The 24949-nt window shown below is 34.7% G+C and overlaps 1 protein-coding gene across 7 annotated transcripts in view; it reads right to left on the reverse strand.

Annotated features, from left to right (window-relative positions):
* Ankrd12 (ankyrin repeat domain 12) overlaps positions 1-24949 on the reverse strand; it is a 118161-nt gene that overhangs the window by 77847 nt on the left and 15365 nt on the right. For 6 of the 7 annotated variants that reach the window (XM_071602464.1, XM_071602463.1, XM_071602460.1 and 3 more), the window contains exon 2: positions 12880-13014. The exons of the other annotated variant lie outside the window; for it this stretch is intronic. In XM_071602464.1, the coding sequence (XP_071458565.1) occupies positions 12880-12966 (87 nt within the window). In that variant the 5' untranslated portion in view covers positions 12967-13014. The remainder of the gene's footprint in view (positions 1-12879; positions 13015-24949) is intronic. 7 annotated transcript variants of the gene reach the window in all.

Below are 24949 nucleotides of genomic sequence, written 5' to 3' on the forward strand. Positions count from 1 at the left end.
AGTTAGAATGGCAATCAGCAGGAATACAAATAACAATTATTGTTAAGAATGGGAAAAGGTATAGCTGTGCAGTGTTGGTACAACTGCAAATTGGTACAATCACTTTGGAAAGCAGTATGGGGAATCTTCAAAAGTCTAGGAATGGATCCACCCATAGGACCTAGCTATACCACTATCTGGTTCTTTATCCAAAAGAACTAAAATCAGCATACTATAGCGATACACACATAGCAACATTATAGCAGCACAATTCACAATAGCCAAGTTTCAAACCAGCCCACATGCCTATCAAGACATGAACAGATAAAGAAAATGTGGTATACATACACAATGGAGTTTTACTCAACCATAAAGAATGAAATTATGTCATTTGCTGGAAAATGGATGGAACTGAAGAATATCATGCTAAGTGAAATAATCCACATTCAGAAAATCAAGGGTAGAATTTATTCCTCTCATGGAGAAGCTAGAGAAAGAGAACCAATCACACAAAAACAGAAGGGAATCCAACAGAGTAAGGTAATCTTGAAGACGGGAGGAGGAAAGGAGGGAAGAAGGGTAGAAGGAAGATCTCTGCTTCCCATCACCTTGAGGTAAGCTTTGTTAACTAGATAACAAAATCCACCAAAGTATGCTATGTCCATGTGCCACTACAACACAGTGAATTCCACTTATGTATATAATTGTGAAGTGCTAATTAAAATAATAACAACAGTTAGAAGGATATCAGTAGAGCAAGCAGATGAGGGGATGAAGGAAGGAAAGAAGGGGCAGAAAGGAAACATACTAAAGAAAAAGGCTGATCAAATTATGTTACGTGCATGTACAAATATGGCATAATGAATTCCACTATTATAATTCACCATAAAAAGATTAAATATTAAAAAATAAATAAAAGTTCTCATTAACCTTAGAAGGAATATTTATACTAAATGTTAAACTAAGTTCACAGTCATGAGCAACACATGACGTTTAAAAATATTCGAACAAAAGTTAAAGTAAATATATTTGGATGGAAGAAAGCAAAGGTTAATCTATCTAGTAAGAGACTACCACACTTCTTTCATCAGAGAAACAAAAGTATATTTTCTTTTTCAAAATTGAATTAGAAATTTATCAAATAAAAATTTCATGTACCCAACCACTCAGGTCAAGGTATCCTATTCTCCTGCTCTACAGCTAAAACCCACCATCCAAACAGTACAATACATCTAAACCAGGCTATGAAGCCTCTGTTGTGAAAAGTAAGCAAAAGACTATCAATAAAAGCAAAGGGTATCCTAAAAGAACAACAGAATAAACAAACTTGTGGGAAGTTTAATTGTGAAAATGAGAGAAAAGAGAAAAAAGGTATTACACTTAAACACAACTTCAGAGTGGATATTAAAGTTACAAAACCATGTTGCTGCTTCTTTATACAATTTAAAAACTAAAGGCCTGGAAAAACTGATAATTTTCTTAGAAAACCTGAATCACTAAAAACTGGCTTATGAACAGAAGAGAAAACCTGTATCCCAAAGGTTCATGTGTTAAAGACTTGGGTCCCCAAAGCAGCAATGTTCAGAGGTGGGACTTTTGGGAAGTGACTAGCTCTCATCAGTGGATTTGTCCACTGATGGATCCAGGACTGAATGGACTATTGGAAGGTGATGAAATCTATAGTTGAAAGGAGAGCATGCCCTTGGGGACTATATCTTGTCCACGGCCCCTTCCTCTCTAGCTCTCTGCTTTCCAGTCACCATGAGGTAAGGTAAGCATGCTCCACCATGCTCTTCAGCCATCATAATACTACACCTCACAATGGGCACAGAAATAATGAAGCCAGCCCACCATGGACCAAAACCTCTGAAAACAGGAGCCAACATAAATCTTTCCTTGTCTTCTCAGGTATTTTGTCACTGTAATGGAGAGCTGACTAACACAGAGGCTTAGGGAACAGGCATAAATGCTGAAGTTCTGGCTACTGTTATTTCTATTAGTAACAAACATTCCTCTGTGTCTCCCCAGGAATCCTGTGTCATCTGTGAACATCCATAAAATTGATCAGCTTCCAAGCAGGGTAAATCTCAGGTCTCTCCTGGTTTTTGATAAGGTAAATTTAATTTTCATTATTTTTACATGTATTTTGAAGCTCTTCCACAATAAACGTGTATTATGTTACCCAAATAATAAAATTTCTTTATAATAATTTGGATAGACAATCAAGGACTTAACTACACTAATGATGATGAAAGGATAGAACTATTTTATTCAGAAGGTTAAAATTATTAATATGCTCTCGTATATTAGGAAAACTCAGGTTTTAGATTATCACATGAAGCTTTTTGTAAGATCCTATTTTATTAGTCATAAATATTGATTAAACTATGCCTAATTTAAATGCATTTAAGAAGTTAAAGTTTGGCTCCAGATTTTTATTAGGATTTCAAAACAATAATATTTTGTCCCTGTGTCTTCCACAGACCAAGGGAGTGGAAGACACAGAGACAAAATATACAGACACTCAGGGCTGGGCTTGTGGCTCAGTGGTAGCGAGCTCACCTAGCATGCGTGAGGCACTGGGTTCGATCCTCAGCACCACATAAAAATAAAGACAATAAAGTCCATCAACAACTAAAAAAAATTTAAAAAAAAACATACAGACACAGTCACCTGATCCTTTAAAAAGGTGCAAAAAGACACAATGAAGAAAAGACAGAGTCTTTAAAAAAATGGTGCAGGAAAGCTGGATATTCATATGTAGAAGAATGAAACTATATACCCAGCTTATCTCTCATCCTGCAAAAAAAAAATCAACTCAAAATCAATCAAAAATATAGTTATAAGAGCATAAACTCTGCAACTGCTAGAAGAAAACATAATGTCAACACTCCAACACACAGGCACAGACAGCAACTTCCCCAATAGAATGCTTAAATGTCAGGAAATAATTCCAATAATTAATGGGATGGCATCAAATTAAAAACCTCTGTATAGAGGAGATTCAAGATGGCTGATGAGAGGAAAACTGTATTTTCAGTTGCTCTATGACTCGAGTTTCAAGCAGCAGGAGTACTGCTTTTTAGTGAAGTAGGTCAAAGAAGGATTTCACTAAAATTCAATATTGGACAGAGTGCCTTAAAAACTCAGAAATTTGGGTGCCCTGAACCAAGAACAAGAATCAGTACATCCAAGTCAAGCCAGGTAAAGTAGCAGCATTGGTGCAACACAGAGGGGAGGGAAAACCGAGAGAAACACAACAGATTTGGCATGGAAAAACCTGTAGATCAGAAAAGTAGACTAATTTAGTTGACGCAGAGACTGCACAAAGAACTGGTATTTGAAAAGTGCTCTCTATTTCTCAACTGGCAGGTTGAAAGCTCACATAATAGCAACCTTAAGGAGTCCACACTGCAGCTTGCTGCTGGAACCCAGGAAATCATAGCAAACATTGCAACACTGCCCCGTCAAGCACAGGACGCACAGCCTAGGGTACAGACTAGGAACACAAGTGAAAAAAGGCACAAAGAAAATTGTACCCAGGGGAATTCAGGTCAGAAAAATGAAGAGAAGTCCAGCTCGCTTTCTCTTTGAATCTGGAAGCTGTAGAGGGTAATGAATCTGAATAGATGCGTGTGAATACACTCAGGGACTAAACCTAGGAAGACTGTGTTCATGGGCAGCAGTGTGTGGGAAGAATTGACACCCCTGATCCATGAGCATAACTGTTAGGAGGCTCCTGAGACCCACACTCACATTGGAGACTGGCATCTGCTAGGGTCCCATGGTGTGCTATCTAATCTCGCCAGAGCAGACACCACCCAACAAAGCCCCTAAAGGCCTGATTAGACCAAGTCTCCTTGATAACAACTCCTCTCATAGAACTCAGCAGCCTCTCCCTGAAAGTGCATGAATCTGGACGGTGCGCAGAAGACTCCTATTCAAAGTACTACTGTCCTACTTTATACTAGTGAGAAGGGAAGCTGAATGTTATTTCAAATACCATCAACTTTAGACCATTCCAATTGGCAGGCAGTGAGCAACATAAAAGCAGGAAGGGGTAACTCTCAGCCCTGGCTCTTGCTCGCTATCAATACCAATGCAAGAAGAAATGGAAAGAACAGTTGGGTATAAGGTGGTGACCAACCAGTCTTGAATACCTTGTGGAGATGATTCTTTCACTGTTCATTTAAAATAGTCCTCCTTTGGTGTGTCTTTGTGTATGTGTGCTGTTGGTTCATGGACATATGTTTTGTTTTTACCATTTTTAGCATTCTTAATGTGGTTACTTTTCCTTGTTTTTTGAGGGTTAAATTTTTTGTTTTAGTTTGATTTTATTTCTTTCTCTTTCTCCCTTTTCTTCTCTAACAGCCAAATTCTCTTATTCATTGTCCTATTTAATTTCCTACTTTTTTATAAACATCAGTAGTTGCATCTCTTCCGCATTCTGTGTTCACATTTTGAACACTACAGACTCTCTTCTACCTTCCTATCACATTTTCTTTTCTATTAATGAACTGCATTTTATAACTTCTTAGAACTATTTGGTTTATGTAACTCCCACCCCCACCAATTCTGACATCTTAATCATTACTGCTGTGGATTACATAGCTGGCACCTGCTGTCTAATGCCAAATCTATTTCACAGTTATTGTTTTTGCTGTTGGCAACTGCTGACCCCCACCATTCCTGTTCTTATGGTAATTAGTGGTCACTGTGGTAATTTAGTGGTGTTATAGTTGCAGCAAGGTATTTATTTAAATGCTCTATATTGTGTGCATCACTTGTTACTACTATTTCTTTCCCACTTTTCTGTAAGGTTCTGGGAATCTATTGGGAGACTACAAGTTCACAGGGTAGAGACTCTGCTACTAACAAACTAAATTCAGTCAAAAGACAGTACATCTTGCTTCACATGCAAATTAACAACAATCAAACTTTAGCTACACTTTAATATAAACAATAAAAACACACACACAAAAATCAAAACAACAAGTATACAAGTAAGAATGGCTAGGGGGGGCCCTCCGGTCCTACACATGGACCTGTACTCTGATAACAAAAAGAGAATTAACTGTACTCTGATAACAAAAAGAGAATTAACACAAAGGCTGTGGATAAACCTCTGAGGGAGATCATAATCTAGAGCACTCTAGGGCACTCTGGCAACAGAAAGCTGTGCTCCTAAAAAGCCATACATAGTGTGGAAGAGAAATCTATCTCAAAAGATACATAAAATCCAATACAGGAATATAAGAAATATGAAATGGTAACACAACACCTCCTAGAGTTTATAATTCACTAACAACTGACTTCAAAGACATTAAAGTGGATGAAAGAATAAACAATGCCAAGAATGATTATGAAAATAATCAAGTAATTCCAAAGAACACAGAAAAATAACAGTGAATTAAGGAAGTCAGTACAGAATATGACATTAAAAAAGGAGATAGAGATATTGAAAAAGAACCAAACAGAAAACCTGGAAATGAAAGACACAATAAATTAATCAAAATAAAATATTCAGTTGAAAATCTAATAATAGAGTAGACCATGCTGATGATAAAATTTCAGAACTAGAAGACAAAGTGGCTGGCCTTGAACATTTACACAGAATTAAAGAAAACAAGCACTCATGATCAGAGTATACAAGAACTCTGGGATATTATGACACCAAATTTAAAATGACTGGAATTGAAGAGGATTTTGAGATATAGGCTAACAGAATGGATTTCTTCAGGGAAATAATAACAAAAAATTTTGCAAATCTTGAGAATGAGACGGACATCCAGATACAGGAAATTCAAATCCCCAAATAGACAAGATCAAAAAAGAACCTCTCCATGACATATTATTAAAAAAATGCCTAAAATATAGAAAACAAAATTTCAGAAGTCTCTAGATTAAAACATCATGTCACATTTAGAGGCAAGTTACTTTTGATTTCCAAGATAAATAAAAACTAACAGGATTCATGACTACTAAGGCAGTACTACAGAATTTCCTAAAAGAAATACTCCACATAGAATAAAAACTAAATTCCAGAAGCCAAAAATAAACAAATCTCATTTGAAGAACAGTACCAAATTAAATATCAGAAATTAATCAAAAGGAAAGAATTAATAAACATCTCTTTTTTAATAAATACTGAATGTAAATGGACTCTCCAATTTGAAGGCATAGGCTGGTAGAATGCTTTAAAAAAATAAGACTTTAATATATGTTGTTGCAAGACACTTTACAGGAAAATACTGCCACAGGTTCAAAGTGAAAGGACCTGTCAAAATTGAATAAATTTTGATATACTAATATACTATACAAATGGAGCCCCCAAACAAGCAGAAGTAGCTCTCCTCTATCAGACAAAGGCAAGTTCAAGCCAAAATTAATCAAAAGAGACAAAGAAAGTCACTTCATACTGGTATACAGAACAATTTGACAAGAAAATATGATAGGAAATACTTCTGCCCCAAATATTCATGTACCTAATTACATAAAAGAGACACTATGCAAAATAAAACCTCAGATGGAGCCCTATGCAATATTACTGGGTGATTTCAACACACCTCTCTCACCAATAGATAGGCATTCAGGCATGAACTCAAAAAGACTCTTTGGATCTGAAAAATATTATAAATCAAATGGATTTAACAGATATCTACAGATTATTTTATCCTAAAATACCTAAATACACTTTCTTCTTAGGGTTAGGGTTAGGGTTAAGGCTCATGGAATCTTCTCCAGATGAAACATATTTTAGGTCACGAAGTAACTCTTAGCAAATACAAAAAAATCTGATATCATTTCTTGCATCTTATCACATGATAATGGAATAAAATTAGAAATCAATAACAAAACATCCTACAGAAACTATAAAAACACATGATGTTTGAATAATACACTTTTGAATGATGAATGGATGATGAAAGAAATCAGGGAGAAATTTTTCAATTCTTAGAATAAAACAAGAATAGTAATAGAACATACCGGGAACACTGGGACATTATGAAGGCAATATAAAAAGAAAGTGTATAACTATGAGTGCCTACATAAGAAAATCAGAAAAATCCCAAATAACTTACTGATGCATCTCAGGGATCTTGAAAACAGCAAACTAATACCAAAACCAGTAGAAGGAAGGAGGAAATAATTACGATTAGAGCTGAAATCAATACAATTGATAACTAAAAAAAGACTCCAAGGACAAATGAAACAAACAGTTGGGTCTTTGAAATAATAAGACTGATGAGCCCAAACTATCCCAAAGAAAAGAAGACTCCAGCCAGGCACAGTGGTGCATGCCTATAATTCCAGCTGCTCAGGAGGCTGAGGAAGGAGGATATTGAGTTCAAAGCCAGCCTCAGCAAAATCAAGGCACTAAGCAACTCGCTGAGACCCTGTCTCTAAATAAACACACAAAACAGAGCTAGAGATGTGGTTCAGTGGTAGAGTGCCCCTGAGTTCAATTCCCAGTAAAGAAAAAAGAAAGGAAGAAAGAGAGAGAGAAAGAAAGAAAATAAGACCCAAATTGATGAAATTAAGAGATGAAAAAGGAGAAACATTACAGAGACATCATAGAAATCCAGAGGCTTACCAGGGACTATTCTGAACATACTCTCATAAATTGGAAAACCTAGAAGAAATGGATACATTTTTAGATACATGAGACCTGTCAAAATTGAATAAAGAGGACACATAAAACCTAAACACACGGAACTAGCAATAAGATAGAAGCAGTAATAAAAATACTTCCAATACAGAAAATTCCAGGACAAGGTTGATTCTCAGTTCTTCTTTAGAGGTCTGGTAGCATTCAGCTAACGCCAATGCTCTTTAAATCATTCCATGAAATAGAAAGAGACGGAATACTTTCAAATTCACTCTATGAAAACCAGTATCAGTCATACAAAAAACCAGATAAGGACACATCAAGGAAGAAAACTGCATACCAACGTCATTGATGAACTTAGATGTAAAAACCTTAATAAAATACTAGCAAAACATATTCTTCAACATATTAAGAACATTGTACATCTTGACCAAGTTGGTTTTGTCCCAGAGATGCAAGGATGGCTTAACATACACAAATCAATAAATGTAATTCATCACATAAACAGATTAAGGACAAAAACCACTTAGACATGTCAATAAATACAGAGAAAGCCTTCAACAAAATTCAAAATTCAGCACCCATTTGTGAAAAAAAAAAAAACACTGAAGACACCAACCTCAGAAAGAGAAGGAACCTATCTTAACATCATAGAGGCTATATACAAAAAGCCCAAAGCCAACATCATAATGAATGGGGAAAAACTAAAAAGCATTTCCTTTGAAATTTGGAACAAAACAAGTATATCTACTTACATCACTCCTATTTATTATAGTACTAAAAATTCTAGCCGGAGGAATCAGGCAAGAGAAGAAAACAAAAGGGATAAAAATAGGAGAAGAAGATGTCAAATTATTATCATTTGCAAATGACATGATCCTGTACTTAGAAGATCCAAAAACTCAACCAAAAGACTGCTACTGTTAAAAAGCAAATTCTGTGAGTAGCTAGTTACAAATTCAACAAATAAAAATAAAAAGCTTTCCTATGAACTAACGATGAATCTAAGAAAACACTTAGAAATAAATCTAATCAAGGAGGTGAAAACACCTAGAAATAAATCTAATCAAGGAGGTGAGGACAGAAATTGAAGACTTCAGGAGATGGAAAGATCTTACATGTTCATGGATAGGCAGAATTAATATTTATTAAAATGGCCACACTAGCAAAAGCAATATACAGATTCAATGCAATTTCCACCAGAATACCAATGACTTTGTTCACAGAACTAAAAAACACAGTCCTAAAATTCATTCGAAAGAATAAACACCCAAACAGCCAAAGCAATTCTAAGCCAAAAAAAAAACAATGCTGGAGGTATCACAATACCTGATGACCTATGGTAAAGAATAGAAGACACAAGTACATACAGATACAGTAATCTGATCCTTAATAGAGGTGCCGAAACATACACTAGAGAAAAGACAGCCTCTTTAACAAATGGTGCTGTTAAACTAGTTAGCCATATGTATCAGAATGAGAATAGGTCTTTATCTCTCATCCTACACAAAAATCAACTCATAACAGATCAAAGATCTAAGAATTAGACCAGAAATTACACAACTCCTAGAAGAAAACACAGGGCCAATGAAACCAGTCCCAAAGGGAATGTGGGTCAGGGGAGGGAAGTAAGCTTCTGCACAGCAAAAAATTAGAAGCATGAAGAAGAAAAACTAAAATACAGGAGGAAAATCTTTACTACTCTCTGACAGAGAATCAATATCCAGAATATATAAATAACTCCAAAAAAAAAAAAAAAACCCCACCAAAGAAACAACCCAATCAATGAATAAGGAAATGAACTAAAGATATTTCTCAAAAGAAGAAATAGAATTGCCAACAAATGTATGAAAAAAATGTCCAATATCTTTAGCAATTAGGAAAATGCAAATCAAAACTACACTGAGATTTCAACACACTCCAGTCAGAATGGCAGCCATCAAGAATACAAATAATAATAAACACTAGAGGGGATATGGGAAAAAAGGAACACTTTGGTGGGTGAAAAGCTGTTCAGAGCCACAGCGGAAGGGGCCCCAGCAAACTTTCAGACTGCCAGCTGATGATTGGCTCACAGCACCCCAGCAAAATCTAGCTGATTGGCTCCTCTGCGGTGATGCTCATTGGGCTGTTTCCCCGCCCTTTCAGACTGCCAGCTGATGATTGGCTCACAGCGGCCCCAGCAACATCTAGCTGATTGGCTCCTCTGCGGTGATGCCCATTGGGCTGTTTCCCTGCCCTTTCAGACCACGGAGCTGCTCATTGGGGGACTTTTTTGGCTCCGCCCACGCGACCCAGCCAATCGGCCTCAAGAGCAGGAGGATTGTGGGAGGTGGAGAGGCTTGTGGTTGAGAGACAGGCTTGTGGGAAGCCGATGGTGGCAGTTGGGCTCTGAGGGTTTTTCCTGAGGAGCGGTTTTGTTTTGCCTGTGTGGTTCTAAAAATAAAGTTCGTTTCTTTTGACAATTGGGTGAAAAGCAGTATGGAGGTTCATCAAAAGACAAGGAATGAAATCCCCATGTGATCCAGCTATACCACTCTTTAGCATTTATCTTAAAGAATTAAAGTCAGCATACTGTAGCAACAGATGCATGACCATGTTTACAGCAGCAAATTACAACAGCAAATTATGGAACCAGCCTAGGTATCTGTAAACAGTTTGATAAAGAAAAGTGTGGTTTATAAACACAATTCAGAGTGAAGTTATATCATTTGCAGTTTAACAGATACAACTTGAGAGCATATGTGAAGTGAACTAAGACACACTAAAAATTGACTGGTTCATGTGTTTTCTCTCCCATGTAGAAGCTAGAGAGAAATAAAAGAGGAAAAGAAGGTGAGAGGGTGAGAGAGAGAGAGAGAGAGAGAGAGAGAGTGTGTGTGTGTGTATATATATAGCAGAGGTCTCGTGAAAATAGAAAGGAGAATAGTAAAGCAAGAAGTAATGGGGAACAAAATTGACCAAATTATAATATGTACAAATATGTAACAACAAATTCCTTTCTTGTGCATAATTACAATGTATCCTAAAATAAATAAATAAATAAACAAATAAAAAGTTTGAGGCCAACCTGGACAACTCAGCAAGAACCTATCTTAAAAAAGACTGGAAAAAAAAAGGTTGGAGATTGTACCTCAGTGATAGGGTAATCCTAGATTCAATCCCTAGTACTGAAAACCAAATAAATAAATAAATAAAATAAAAATCAGAAAAATAAAAATACTGAAAAGTATTTAAAACAAAAAAAGGCAACACAGAAGAAGAAACATGTATGAACAAAAAGAAAAATAATAGATATAAACTCTTACTAGATAAAAACCACATCAATAATTATGTTAAATGTCAGTGGACTAAATATGCAAATGCCCGGGACTGCCAGTACAATCAGGAAAGAAAACATAAAATCCAGACTGGCAAATAAGTAAAATTATCTTAAGTCACAGATGATATGATCTCACATGTAGAAAATCCTAAGCAATCATAAACTCTTAGAGCCAATAAACAAGTAAGGTCACAGGATACAAGATCATTATATAAAATTAAGTTGTATTTCTATTTTATCAATAAAAAATCTAAAATGAAAGTATCTAAAATAGCATTGACATAAAAAATACTTGTAAATAATTTAACAATAAAAGTACTAAATTTGAACACTGAAAACTACCACATAGTTTTAAGAAAAACTGAAAAGGACCTAAATAAGTGGACCAAACAAGCTCGTATATTGGAAGACAATATTGTTAAGATGGAGATACTACCCAAAATGACCTGAAGATTCAATATACAGGGCTGGGGTTGTGGCTCAGTGGTAGAGTGCTCACCTAGCATGTGAGAGGCCCTAGGTTCAATCCTCAGCACCACATAAAAATAAATAAAAATAAAGGTATTGTGTCCAGCTACAACTAAAAAATAAAAGATTCAATACACAGCTTCAATAAAATTCCCATTAAAATCCTAATAGGCTATTCTTTCAATGGACCCCGAATAGCCAAAACTATTTTGAAAAGAAGACAATATGAAAACAGATACTTCTTGAAGTTTGAAAGCAGATTTAAGATTTCCCGGGGATGGGATAAGAGTGGGGACCAACTGCAAACAGGCAACAAGGATCTTTTCACAGTGATGGAAATAGTGTAAAACTAGATTGTGATGACAGCTGTATGGATCTGTTAGCAAAAAACCAGGGGAAACCTCAGATGTCCTTCAACAAGAAAATGTCTTTAAAAGAAATAGACTCAAAACAAAAAAAACAAAGAAAAATTTGACATAATATATAAAACCAACTAGAAAAGGAAATTAGAGATAATGAGATCAGTTAGAAGACATTAGTTTATAGGTTCTGGGTATCTAAATAAAATAGGATGGAGAAGGACAGATGGAAAAAGAATCACCTGTCATTGGCACTAATTACTAAGACAACTGTTAACATTTATTAAGCATTTACTTTGTGTCAACCCTTGTGTTAACTATAATATGCTATTTCTCCAACAAAACAACCATTTAAAGCATTATTTCCCTCTATTAGACATAGAAATACTGAGGATGGAGAAGTTATATAAATTTACCCAAGTTACAGACCTGGAAAATGTGGTGGCTAGTGTGTATATGTGTTTTGTCAACAAAGATTAGGAGGTAGGGAAAGAAATGCCAAATAACTGTGAAGTCTTGGCACTTCCCCCTTTCTTGTGATTAATTATTTTTTAGTTGTAACCATGTTCATATCAGGGAATGAAATAATTGTATCCTCAGGAATCCAACTGATTTCTGGTGCTTCGATAAATAGTTTGGACTTACCTGGTATTATGGTTTAGACATAGAATGCCCCCCAGAGGCCCATGTGTTTAAGGGCTGTGTCCCCAGCATACACAGTAGAATTAAGAGGAAGTGGAACCTTTAAGAGGTGGTGCCCAGTACTAAACCTTAGGTCATGCAGTGCATGCCCTCAAAAAGATAATGGGAATCCAGCCCTATCTCTTCTTTTCTTTTACTGGCCATGAGGTAAATGTCTCAGCTCCTCCAAAAACCACTTATTGCCTTACCACAGAACTTAAAGCAGTGGGCTCAACTGCCCATACACAGAAACCTGCAAAACTGTGAGCCAAAATAAACTTTTAAACCTTTCTTCATTGCAAATCACTTCAGGTAAATGTGTTATACTAATGGAAAGCTGACAAACACATCGGACATCAATGTGGCTTTTTATTTTATGAGTAATTATTAAAACTACCAAATTTGGTGTCATTTTCCCCAGTTCCAAAAGAGTAAAAACAACTTAAGTTACAATCATGTACCTTTCTTCCATATGGCTTCTCTACCATATTGCTGTCACTGTCAGAATTTTCACTCTGAACTGGTTTTGCAAACCCAGATTTGGGCATTTTATAGCTGTTCAGCTAGCTTCTTCTATCAGTCTTCTCATCCTGGATCTGTAAAGAATGGATATATGAGTTATTTGTGAGTGTGTGTGTATATATATATGTGTGTGTGTGTGTGTGTGTGTGTATACACACACATACACAATAGAACCTCTTAAAGTTAGGCACCACAATTAAATTAGGCACCACGATTAGTCCAATTTTTTGTTTTCTCCATGTCTCTATAAGATCATTTATTTCCTCAAAGCTATTCCAACCTAAAATAAGTTTTTACTTAACAATTTGAGGTTCTAATTAAAGTTCTGTTGTTCAAGTCCACTTAACTAGTCACTGACAAAAAAGAAAATCATGTTATTTCCCATCTTCTCTACACTACGAATACCTTTTGCTTTCTGAATAACCACAAACAGTGAAATCTCCAAATACATTCCCTACTAGTTCTGTGTTGGCTGGAATTCATTTCTGAAGATTCAACCAAGAACCTAATTAGTCTGATTGGTTATTTTACATCATGTAATTTCCTATATTAAGCCTTTCCTACTTAAAATCCCTAGTATAATTTTTAATTCTTCATTGAATATCCCAAGACATTTAATAATTTTATTAACCTGTTCACCAACACAATATTTATGTTGTATTGTAATTATTACTATTTGCACCATTTGATTTCCAATTTGTTCAGCCTATTCTCTCCTACTCTGTATCCTGCCAAAAGTTATACTTAAGACAAGGTTATGCTTGAGAAAGCTAGAAAAAGTTTTTGAGGTTTTATATGTAAAAGAGGAAGATGAAGCTAGACTTGTTTTGCTGTCTGATGAGCTATTAGCTATGCGTGGCAATTTAAAGCTTAATTAAAATTAGATGACATTAGAGTAGCTATTACAATTTACACTGCAGATATATAATTCTATCATCCCAGAAAGCTTTAGTGCACTGTATTGGGTTAGACAGAGGCTCCTGGCCAAGAGCCACACAATAAGCAGAATGACTTATGAGTTTATTTTTAACTCTTCATGCTATAAATTTCTTATACGTGAATATCATTGGTCCAAGAAAACTGTCATTCTGTGAATAATTAAAATCTAAACACTGTCAATCAAATATTAATGAAATCTACTATGCTCTTGAAATTGTTCTACTGGTTAAAATTTTGGTTTTGATGTTTTCTTGACTTTACAGAGAAAAAATACAGCTTATACCTTAGGGCCACTCAACTGTTTCAACTATTACCAAATAAACAGAATCGTTTAAACATCAGTGTCTTCAAAGCTGGCTATGTGTAAATCTTAGGCAGAGATAGAATTATATAAGTCACAAAACACAAACTCAAAACTGAGCATTATAATAACACAAATCATCAGCTTAAGTGAAACTAAGAAAGTAATAGTAATCTCTCCTTTATAGATGAAGCAAAACAAGTTACTAGTGAACTAAAGGAGTGTGGTGAATATTAAAATACTATAGGCAATATATTAAATAGATTATATTATGAAACTTTATTTTTTAAATCTCTACTTGGAAAAAAGTTAGCACTTATGTGATAAAAATCACAATTATATTCCAAAAATATTGCTTTAATCAACAAATATTAATCATTTAATATATAATTAGGTTCTGGTCCTGAGATGTAAACTATAATCACTAGATCAACCACCATATAAAATATACAAAGTAAAACCAAAATCACAGTAGATAATTAAAATAGAATGTATAAAAATGTACAAATAACCCAACAGAAGGCAGGAAAAGGAAATCGAGGAATGAAGTACAGTGGAAACTAAGCAAAAAATGACAGATCTAATTCAAAATACCAAAAATTATGAAATACTAATGTTTTAAATACACTAACCAAACAGAGATTGTCAAAAAAGAGGAGAAGAATGGACATGAAGAAATTCACTTCAGATATATTAATATAGGTAAGTTAAAATAAATGCATAGAAAAACAGTATGCCATGTAAGTGTACTAATCAAAGGAAAGCTAAAGTGGCTATATTAATATTAGTACAGATCTCAGAGCAGAAAAACATACATATTACTTGTTGATAAAAGGGTCAATTCACTAAGACATATAAATCATAAATACATATATAACCAACAGAGAACTATAAAACACATGAAGCAAAACTTGATAGAACTGACTGAAGAAATTCTAACAAATTCAAGAAATAAATTCAAGTAGGCTTCAACTACTCTCTAAGAAAGAAAATTAGCAATAGTGGATCTAATTGACATTGACAAATAAGCTTTCCCATCTAGAATAGAATACTCATTATTTTCAAAGGCACACAGAATATTCACCAAGATAACAAATTTTAAACTTTAAACAAATTTAAAGAAAATTAAAATTATACACAATTTGTTATCAGAAAAAAAGAAATTACACCAGAATTATACAAGATTAAAGGACTATCTCCAAACTAAAAAGTCAAGAAAAAATTGAAACAGAAAACTTGTTCTTTAAAAAGATCAATAAAATCGATAAATCTCTAGACAGATCAATTAGAAATAAAACAAAACTATACCCACATGAACAATGAAAAAGGAACAACATGCAGATACTATGAATACATAAAAGATAAAGGGATATTACTAATACATGCAAATAAGTTCAATAAATTATTATGAAATACACAAGTTCCATCAAAGACACAAACACCAAAGCTCACTCAGGAAAGATCACCTCAAAAGCTCTGTATTTATTAAAGAAATTAAATTCATAATTAAAAAAAAAAAAAAACTCCAGGTAAAGATGGCTCCAACGGTGAGGCCCATAAAATATTTCAGGGAAGAAATAATGCCAATTATACACAAACTCTCCTGAAGAAAAGAGGCAGGAACACTTTTATGAGGACACCATTGCCCAATACCAAAATCAGACTATGCTTTCTACAAAAAATATTCAGACCAATATACCTTATGCAAAATAAAAAACAAATCCCTCAAAAATATCAGCAAATCAAACACAATTATATAAGGATATATACCATGAATGAGTAGAGCTTATCTTAGGAATTTAAGGTTAACTTATTCAATATAATTGCTTTATTAATTAAAGCAAATAAAAAAGAATATCTCATATGACCCAATGTTTGATAACATTCAATACTCATTAATAATAAATCTGCAAAATAGAAATACAAAACGGAATTTGAATGCTTTCTATGATTAACAATGAGTCAAGGATGTCTCACCACTATTATTCAACACTGTACTTACTGGTGGTCCTTATCAATTCAATAAATTAAAAAAAAAGAAGTAAAAGGTATATAACTTGGAAAGGAAGGAGTAATAGCAGGCCTTATTTTCAGACACCATGATCACCTATGAAGACAAAGCCAAAGTATCTACTAAGAAGTTAACAGTACTAATAAGTAAGGACCAGGTGTGGTGATACACACCTCTAACGCCAGCAACTTGGGACAATCACAAATTTGAGGACAGTCTTAGAATTAAACAAGACCTTGTCTGAAATTTAAAAAAAAAAAAACTTTTTTTTTTTTTTTCTTTTAAGAAAAGGGCTAGGGATGTTGCTCAGTGAAAAAGTGCCCTGGCTGTGTGAATAACATTGCTATAATCTGTATTCTTAAGTAGACCAAAGGTCCATGTGATAAATGCTTGATATCCACAGGGGCATTATTAGTAAGCAGTAGAAAAAGACTTTAAGAGGTAGGGTCCACTGGGAGGTCTTCAGGTCATTGGGGGTGTGTCCTTAAAGGAACTGTGGAACCCCAGTGTCTTCCTCTTCTTTTTTTCCCCCCGTCTCTTTTACTGCCTGGCTATGAGGTGAGCCATTCTGTATCACTTTGAGGTTCCACTAAGGTATGTGGCTTTGTCACAGCCCTACAACAACAGGGCCAATTGCTCACGTCTGAAACCTCTAATTAAAATTTGAGCAAGAATAAACCTTTTCTCTTTATAGGTTGATTACCTCAGGTATTTGTTATAGAAAGGGGAAAAAATGACTATCACAAATATCAGAAACACTAAATCCTTAAGGATAAATATAACAAAATGTATCTAAGGCTGTGCAGTGACAAACACAATACATTGATGAAATTAAAGACCTAAATAAACCTATACCATGTTCATGAATCAGAACATTACCTGATTTCCTTCCATTTTTACTATAGAGTAATCAAGACAGTATTTACTAACCTAATGTAGATATGACACGTAGGAATATCCAGAAATAGATATACAGGTATGGTCAACTGCTTTTCAAAGAGTTATCAATACAATTCATGGGGGAGAAAGGATGCATTCTTTTCAACACAGGTATTCTACAACTGCATATCAATATGCCAGAAAAGTGATATTTGACCCTTTCCTCATATCTCAAAACACATCATACATCTAAATGTATTACTAGCAGTAAATATGAGAATATTTCTGTGATCTTGGATTACACAAAATTTTCCTAAATGGATTATGAAAAACAAAAACTTTATAAAAGAAACAATGAATAAACTGGATTTCACAAATAAAATCTTTTGCTCTTTAAATGACCTTGTTAGAAAATGAAAAGTGCCAGGTGTGGTGGCATATACCTGTAATCCCAAAGATTTGGGAGGCTCAGACAGAAAAATCCCAAATTCAAGGCCACCTCAGCAACTTGGCAATATACTGTATCAAAATAAAAAATAAAAAGGTAAAGCACTCCTGAGTTAAATTCCCAATAGCCACCTCCCCCCCCACAAACGAAAAGCAATTCATATAAGGAAAAAATACCTACAAAAAACATCTCTGCAAATCACATCTTTATAGAAGACTCATGCCCAAGACATATAAATATAACTCCTGCGAATCAATAAGATAAAAAAACCCAAATTTAAAATGAATAAAAGATTTTAAAAGTTCATTAGAGAATATAGAGTAAGCTGGGTGTAGTGATGCGTGCCTGTAATGCCGGTTGCTAAGGAGTATTGCATGTTCAAAGCCAGCCTCAGCAACTTAGCCAGACCCTGTATCAAAAGAAAAAATAAAAAGGGCTGAAGATGTGGCTTAGTAGTTAAGTAACCCAGAGTTCAATCCCTAGTGGGAAATAAAAATTGTGTGTGTATATAATGGCAAATAAGCACAGGAAATGATGTTCAACATCATTAGTCATGCGGAAAGTTAGTAATGAACCACAATACACACTCAAAAAAATAAATTAATTAAAGACTAGGATCAAGTGTTGGTGAGGACATGGTGAAACTGGAACTTTCTTTCACATAGCCCTTGAGGTTCAGGAGCAAAGTGGCATAGCCATGTAATAAATGAAAACAGTTGGCAGTATCTTCATGTGGCTAAGAAGAGTTTACACTGTTCCATTCTTTTATAACAGTCTTGGTATCTATTACACTACTTGTACTTTAACCTCTTTGCCATAAGGACTGCAGAGAGGCATTAATACTTGTTTAAGGACTACTTTATTGTTTAAGCCAGACCAGGTACAAGATCTACTTTAGACTTTGCTATCCAACAGCTAAAGGATACAATATAAGTAGTTGATTCTACTTTTGGAAAAATGTTTCTTTCCTTAAAATTAATACATTCTTGCTCCTTACAGACCAAAGACATGACTGAAGGAAGGAGAATTAGGGAGAAACTCTCAGGTGAGGTAAAGAGTCCAAGAAAAAAGAAGTCAAAACTCTTTGCAAGATAGGGCTGAGAGGGAGTAGGAAACAAACAACAACAACAACAAAAATAATCACCTCCAACTGATAGTGTGGTTAGAGAACTTTCAGGAACAGAAATAGAATTTGTGGGGGTGAGGTTGTGGCTTAGTAGTAATGCACTTGCCTCAAATGTGTGAGGCACTGGGTTTGACTCTCAGCACCACATATAAATAAAAAGTAAAGGTCCATCAACACCTAAAATGAATAAATAAAACTTTAAAAAAGAAACAGAATTTGTGGATGGGTAGATTCTACATGTAAAAGTTTTTACAAAAGTATTCCTCTAGGAGTTACATAAAAAAAAAAAAAACTATTTGAAGATTGCTTTTATAGTCCTCTGCATTTACTGAGTGCGGGGGCCCTCAAAGTCAATGCTTTAAACATTGTTATTTTGTTTGTTCTAATTACTCCATCTTATCGCTTTAGGTTCAACCTGAAGACTATTCATGGGAGTCTAACAAAGCACTACCATTATCCTTTAGCTTCTATTTTAAAGGAAAGAAGGGACCCAAATAAAAGTCTCTAAATCTTTCTTTTAGTTGTTCTTGCTATAAACATGACAGTAGAGTGAATTTTGACATATTATTCATACATAGAATAACTCGTTCCAATTAGGATTCCATTATTGCATGCTACATGATGTGGAGTTACGTCAGTCATGTATTCATACATAAGAAAAGATATGTCTGATTCATTCTACTGTCTTTCCTATTTCCATGCTCCCTCCTTTGCATTAATTCCCCTTACCTAGTCCAATGAACTTCTAATCATTCCTACCCTTGATGTGGATTAGCATCTGCATACTACAATGATGCAGCCACTTCAAGGTTATGGCAGCTCAATTCACAATAGCCAAGCTAAGTGCCCTTCAACAGATGAATGAATAAAGAAACTCTGGTACAACAAGGGACTATTACTTAGCCATAAAGAATAAAATTATGGCATCTGCCAGTAAATGGATGGAACTGGAGAATATTACACTAAGTGAAATAAGCCAGTCCCAAAAACCCAAAGGCAGAATGTTCTGTCAACAAAACTTTCCTAAAGTTACCAGGTACACTTAGCTTTACAACAAATCCATAGCTAGCCACTAGTCAATTAGCACTAATCCTGTAAGACTGCATTTTGACCAAAGCATTGGGGCCTGGAATATTGGGGCCTGACAGGGCTATACAATTTTTTTAAAAAAAATTAAGCAGGTGGGAGAACAACAAGGAGAGCTAGGTTTGTGGTAGAACTCAGTGGCACAGTGCTACCTAGCATACACAAGGACCTGGGTTCAATCCTTGAAACCACAACACAAAAATAATTTTTAAAAGGACAAAAATAGAACAAAACACATCAAAACTGAAAAATACTACATATTAAAACTTACCCTGAAATCTAAGCACTGATGAAAAAAGCTGACAGTTTATAAACTGGTTTCTTTCCCTCATTTCATGCTATCTAAGCAAACTTTAAGGATCTTCAAACTTTGCTGGCATTGTTTTTAGTTTTGATGAGGTGATCCTTGAATTTGCATTACTGCTTCTAGAACATTTTAATTTTTTCTCAAATTTTAAAAAGCTCTGCTTTTAGGTTCCTGCTACTTGATAATTCTAGCCTGCCTGGTTACAAGAAGCAAGAACACTTTTTTAAAGATACAGATTCCTAGCTTCATTTCAGAATACTGAATCAAAATATCTGGAGCTGGTGGTGGTGGTGTGTGTTGCGGGGGCGAGGGTGTGCGCAGGGGTAAGAAAATCACTTTCTAAAAAGCCAACTTAGTAGTTGCTGGTGAATATTGGAAAGGGGAACTGCTTGATACTTCTTGATGAGTACCAGAGGTTTTTTTGGTTTTTATAAGGTGACAAAAATATTCTGGAATTAGTGGTAACATTTACACATCATTGTAAATACACTAAAAACCACTGGAATGTACTTCAAAACACTGAATTATGTTATGTGAATTTTATTTAAATTTTAAGAAGTTTCTGGGAAGGCATGGGTTTAAATTCTGAAATCACTATACATGTATATACTGGAAATGAACAATTGAATAAATGGATGTTGAATGGTTGCGCCAGATTTATCACTGTGGAAGTGGGAAGTTAAAAGTAAGGAAGTCAGGAAAATGCTAGAATGTAGTATCGGATTACAGCTGGAGATATCAATATGAACTCATGTTTGGTTTAATATATAGATGCAGATGGTTACATACAATATTTATAGATATGCATATATAATTAGTATACACACATATTTCTTTCCAATATCAGCTGAGAGCTACAAGCAGCAGTAACTCTGCAGCAAGATGCATATATTAGACACAGATCTTTGTTACTATATGTCCTTTTATTTTATTATTACAATGAGATCTAAGGCTGGTACTTACAAAGTATTGGGGCTGCAGGTTCAAAGGTATGGTACAGGCATCTGCTGATGCCTGCTAAAGGTGGATGGCATAAAAACAATGGGAGAACATGTGAAAGAGAAACAGAGAAATCACATTGTCAGGAAGATGAAGTTATTTCAAGGGCCAGCCTTGCTCTTGTAACAACTCACTTTCTTTAGAACTAACTCTGGTCCCATGAGAACCACTTTAGTCCCTTCCAAGGACACCACACACAGTCACCTAATTCCCATTAGGTTCTACCTAATATCAACACAATGCAGACCAATCTTTCACACATGAACCCTTGAAGGATAAGTCACAGTCAAACCATAGCCATCATCAACACCTTTCTCTAATAAAAAGGTCCCTTGGAAAAACAGGACTAAAGCAGGATATGTACAAGATGAGACTAGAAAATCTTATACTGATAGAAAGTAAGAAAGTGCTCAAAAAGTATGCATAAATATATAAAACACAACAATGGTGACATTATCAAAGGCACACAGGTATCAACTGAAAGAGACCCCACTGGGTAAAGAAAAAAATTTTGAGCAATAGAATGAGTAAAGTACTATTAGATTACAGACCAAGATGTTATCCACAGTGACATAATGATAGAATAAATAAATGGAGAGAACAGATAAATCTTTCATGAAGAAGTAAGTACAGCTAGTTTATGTAGATACTCTGCTCCTAAGGAGATGGAGCATGTAAGTCCCCACTCTGTTAAGTGTGGGCTAGGCATAGTGACTTCCTTTCCAAGAATACAGTATGGAAAGGCAGGGGAGGAAGTTACAGTACTGTGGGGAGACCTAACAAATACATTGTCTCAGCCAGGTGATCAAAGTTAAAATCAATGGTGTAAGTCATATTTACTGTATATACTCTTGATTTGATGAAAATGACAATTTTATCCATATAATCCTCCTCCCCACAACCCCAGTCTAATCATGAAAACAAAAAACCTAAGACAAATTCCAGTAGTGTGTCATCCTACAAATATCTAATCAATACTCCTTAAAACTTTCAAGGTTTTATTATAGCCAAGAGAAACCCAACACCACATGATTACTAAATGTAACGTTGCATCCTGGATAGGATGCTGGAACAGAAAAAGAAACTCAATAAATCTGAAGGATATTATAGACTTTGGCTAATAATAACATAAATATTGGTTTGTCATTTGTGACAAATTTACCCTATTAGCACAAGTTATTAAGAATAGAGAAGACTAGTGTGATGTATAGAAAATGCTATAATTTTTCTGTAAATCTAAAATTATTCTGAAGTAAAAAGTTCACTTAAAAAACAAACAAACAAACTTCCTAGGTAATTTATTTTGATGGTTTGGCTTAGGAACCATTAAGCAACAACTCTCTCCACCCTTCTCAGAGTATCTACACGCCTTCCAGTCACTTTATGTTGACTTTTTGTCACAGTGGATATTTCTAACTACAGTCCTATCCCCCAATCTGATTAACTTCGAAACACATCTATATCCCATTGCACATTCTAGTGGTTGCTAAGTTAACATCTCACTATCAAAACTTTTTCCACTCTATTTCATCCACTTATTCTGTTTTATCTCTTCAGAATTTCTTTAATACATTTTATAATTTGCCTACTGTGGTAATCATCATTTTCCTGTTTGTGAAAAGAAAAAAATCTATACTGATGTTTTTTGTTGCATAGTTTTAAATTTGTGATTAAATATAGATAGCAAAATTTACCATTTTAAATATATTTTAAGTATTTTTAAGTATATTTTAAATTAAGTATATAGTTTTGTGGCATTAGGTATATCCACACTGTTCCACAACCATCACCACCATCTATCTCCAGACTTTTCATCTTCTTTCCTCCCAGCCCCTGGTAATCATCACTCAACTTTCCCTATGAATGGGACAATTCAGGTCCTTTTGTAACTGGCTTAATTCACCCAGCATAAGGACTTCGAAGTTCTGACACATGCTAAAACACTGAATTTCTGTGCTCTTTCCTTTTTTAAGGTTAGGTAATATTTCGTTGTATGTATATAACACATTTTACCAATCCATTCCATTGATCAAAGGGTATTTAGATTGTTTCCATTTAAGGTTTGGATACAAAGTGTTTCCCAAAAGTTCTTGTGTTACTGTGTGAATGTTTGCAAGTAAAAGATTGGATGACAAGAATTTTAACCTAATCAGTCCATCCTAGTTTGAACAAACTAACAGGGTGGTAACTGCTCTTCCTCTCTGCTTCCTGGCTGCCATGGAAGCTTCCTTCCACCATAACCTTCCACCTTGAATTACTGTCTCATCTTGAACCCAGAGCAATGGACTCAGCCAACCATAGCCTAAACCTCAGGAACCCTGAACCAAAATAAAAACTTTCTCTCTTCTAAGTTGTTCCTGTTGAGTGTTTTGGCGACAGTGACAAGATGCTAACACACATATCCATCTTTCAGCTATTATCAATAATGCTGCCAAATATGAGTGAACAACATACATTTTTGATGTCTGTAACTTTCTAATGTCCTTTGCTTTTACATTTTAATCTTCTCTACCCACAGATCAGAAGATACACTCTTAATTTTACTTTCTTTTAATGTTTAAGTCTTCCCATTATTTCTCTGTAATGACAACTTTGAAAATCATAATCTTAATCCTTTATGTAACTGTTTTCTGGGCTTTCTAATCTGTTCTACTCCTCTCTCCATTTTGTGTCAATACTACACTATTGTTTTCTCATATTAGTCTCTCCCCCATTTATCTTTTTCAAAATTATCTTGACAATTCTCACCAAATAAATATTAGAATCAATTTGACAAGTTAAAAAAGATTAGTACCTAAGTACAAGAAATAACCAGAAGCATTAAACCACCTAAGTACTAGGGGGAAAAAAAATCCTTTGGTGGGGAAACTTTTCCAAAATGCTAACAAAAAAAAAAAAAAGAAAAGAAAATTTAAGCCCTAAATAAAAATTTATAACTACAATGCAAATCTCATAAATGGAAGTCTGAAAACATGTGCAATACTTGTGAAGTGAATGATCAAAAAGTTACAGCAAATCAATAAAAAAAAACTATGAAACTCAGAAAATGCAATTCAAAGAATAAAAATGTTGAGTGAACACACAGAATTCAAACTCATAATTTTAAAGCTATAAAATAATGACACAATTTCTCACTTAAATTTTTGACAAAGATTCAGGCTGTGTTGGCAAGCATTCAGGAAAACCAGCATTTTCATACATTAGTCACTAATAGGGGAAGAAATTTTGGATATCCTCTTTGGAGAGAAATTTGGCAGAAACTATCAAAATAAAAACACATGGCTTTTGTCCTAGTAATTCAACTACCATTATATTTACACAAACATGTAAGATAAACAGTCAAAGGCATTCAAGGAAGTGTTGTTATCATGCCTCAAATACTAGGGTCAGTGTGGGGAGGGGAACAACAGGGATTTAAATATCCATTTGAAAGAATATGGGTAAGCAAATTATGGTACCCTTTTATACTGAAAATTATGCAGATGACATGAACCCTCAAAAAGAAGCTCTTTTCTTCTTCTTCTTCTTCTCCCCATTTCTCCTCTTTTAAAGAACTTCTAAATGTGTGGGATGCCTGAGCACCTGATGCTGGGCTCCTTTCTAAATATATGAGTTAGAAAACTCAGTCTTGTGACTTTACTACTATATGCTACTGACATCCAAATCTGTATCTCTAGCTCAGGAACTTCTCTAAAATGCCACACTTGTACATCTGACTGCCTCCTTGACATTTTTACATGAATGTTTAATAGGTTTATCAAACCAAAGGAATGCACAATCTTTTCAATAATATCAGAAAAATTCCAAAAGCTAAAGAATGAAATGGAAAACCAAATACTAGAGGCTTACACGGCCCCAAATGTGCAATATTACAACAGACCAACATTAAAGCACATTATAATGAAACACCTAG

Source organism: Marmota flaviventris, chromosome 16 (genome assembly GCF_047511675.1).
Source record: "Marmota flaviventris isolate mMarFla1 chromosome 16, mMarFla1.hap1, whole genome shotgun sequence".
Taxonomy (NCBI): Eukaryota; Metazoa; Chordata; class Mammalia; order Rodentia; family Sciuridae; genus Marmota; species Marmota flaviventris.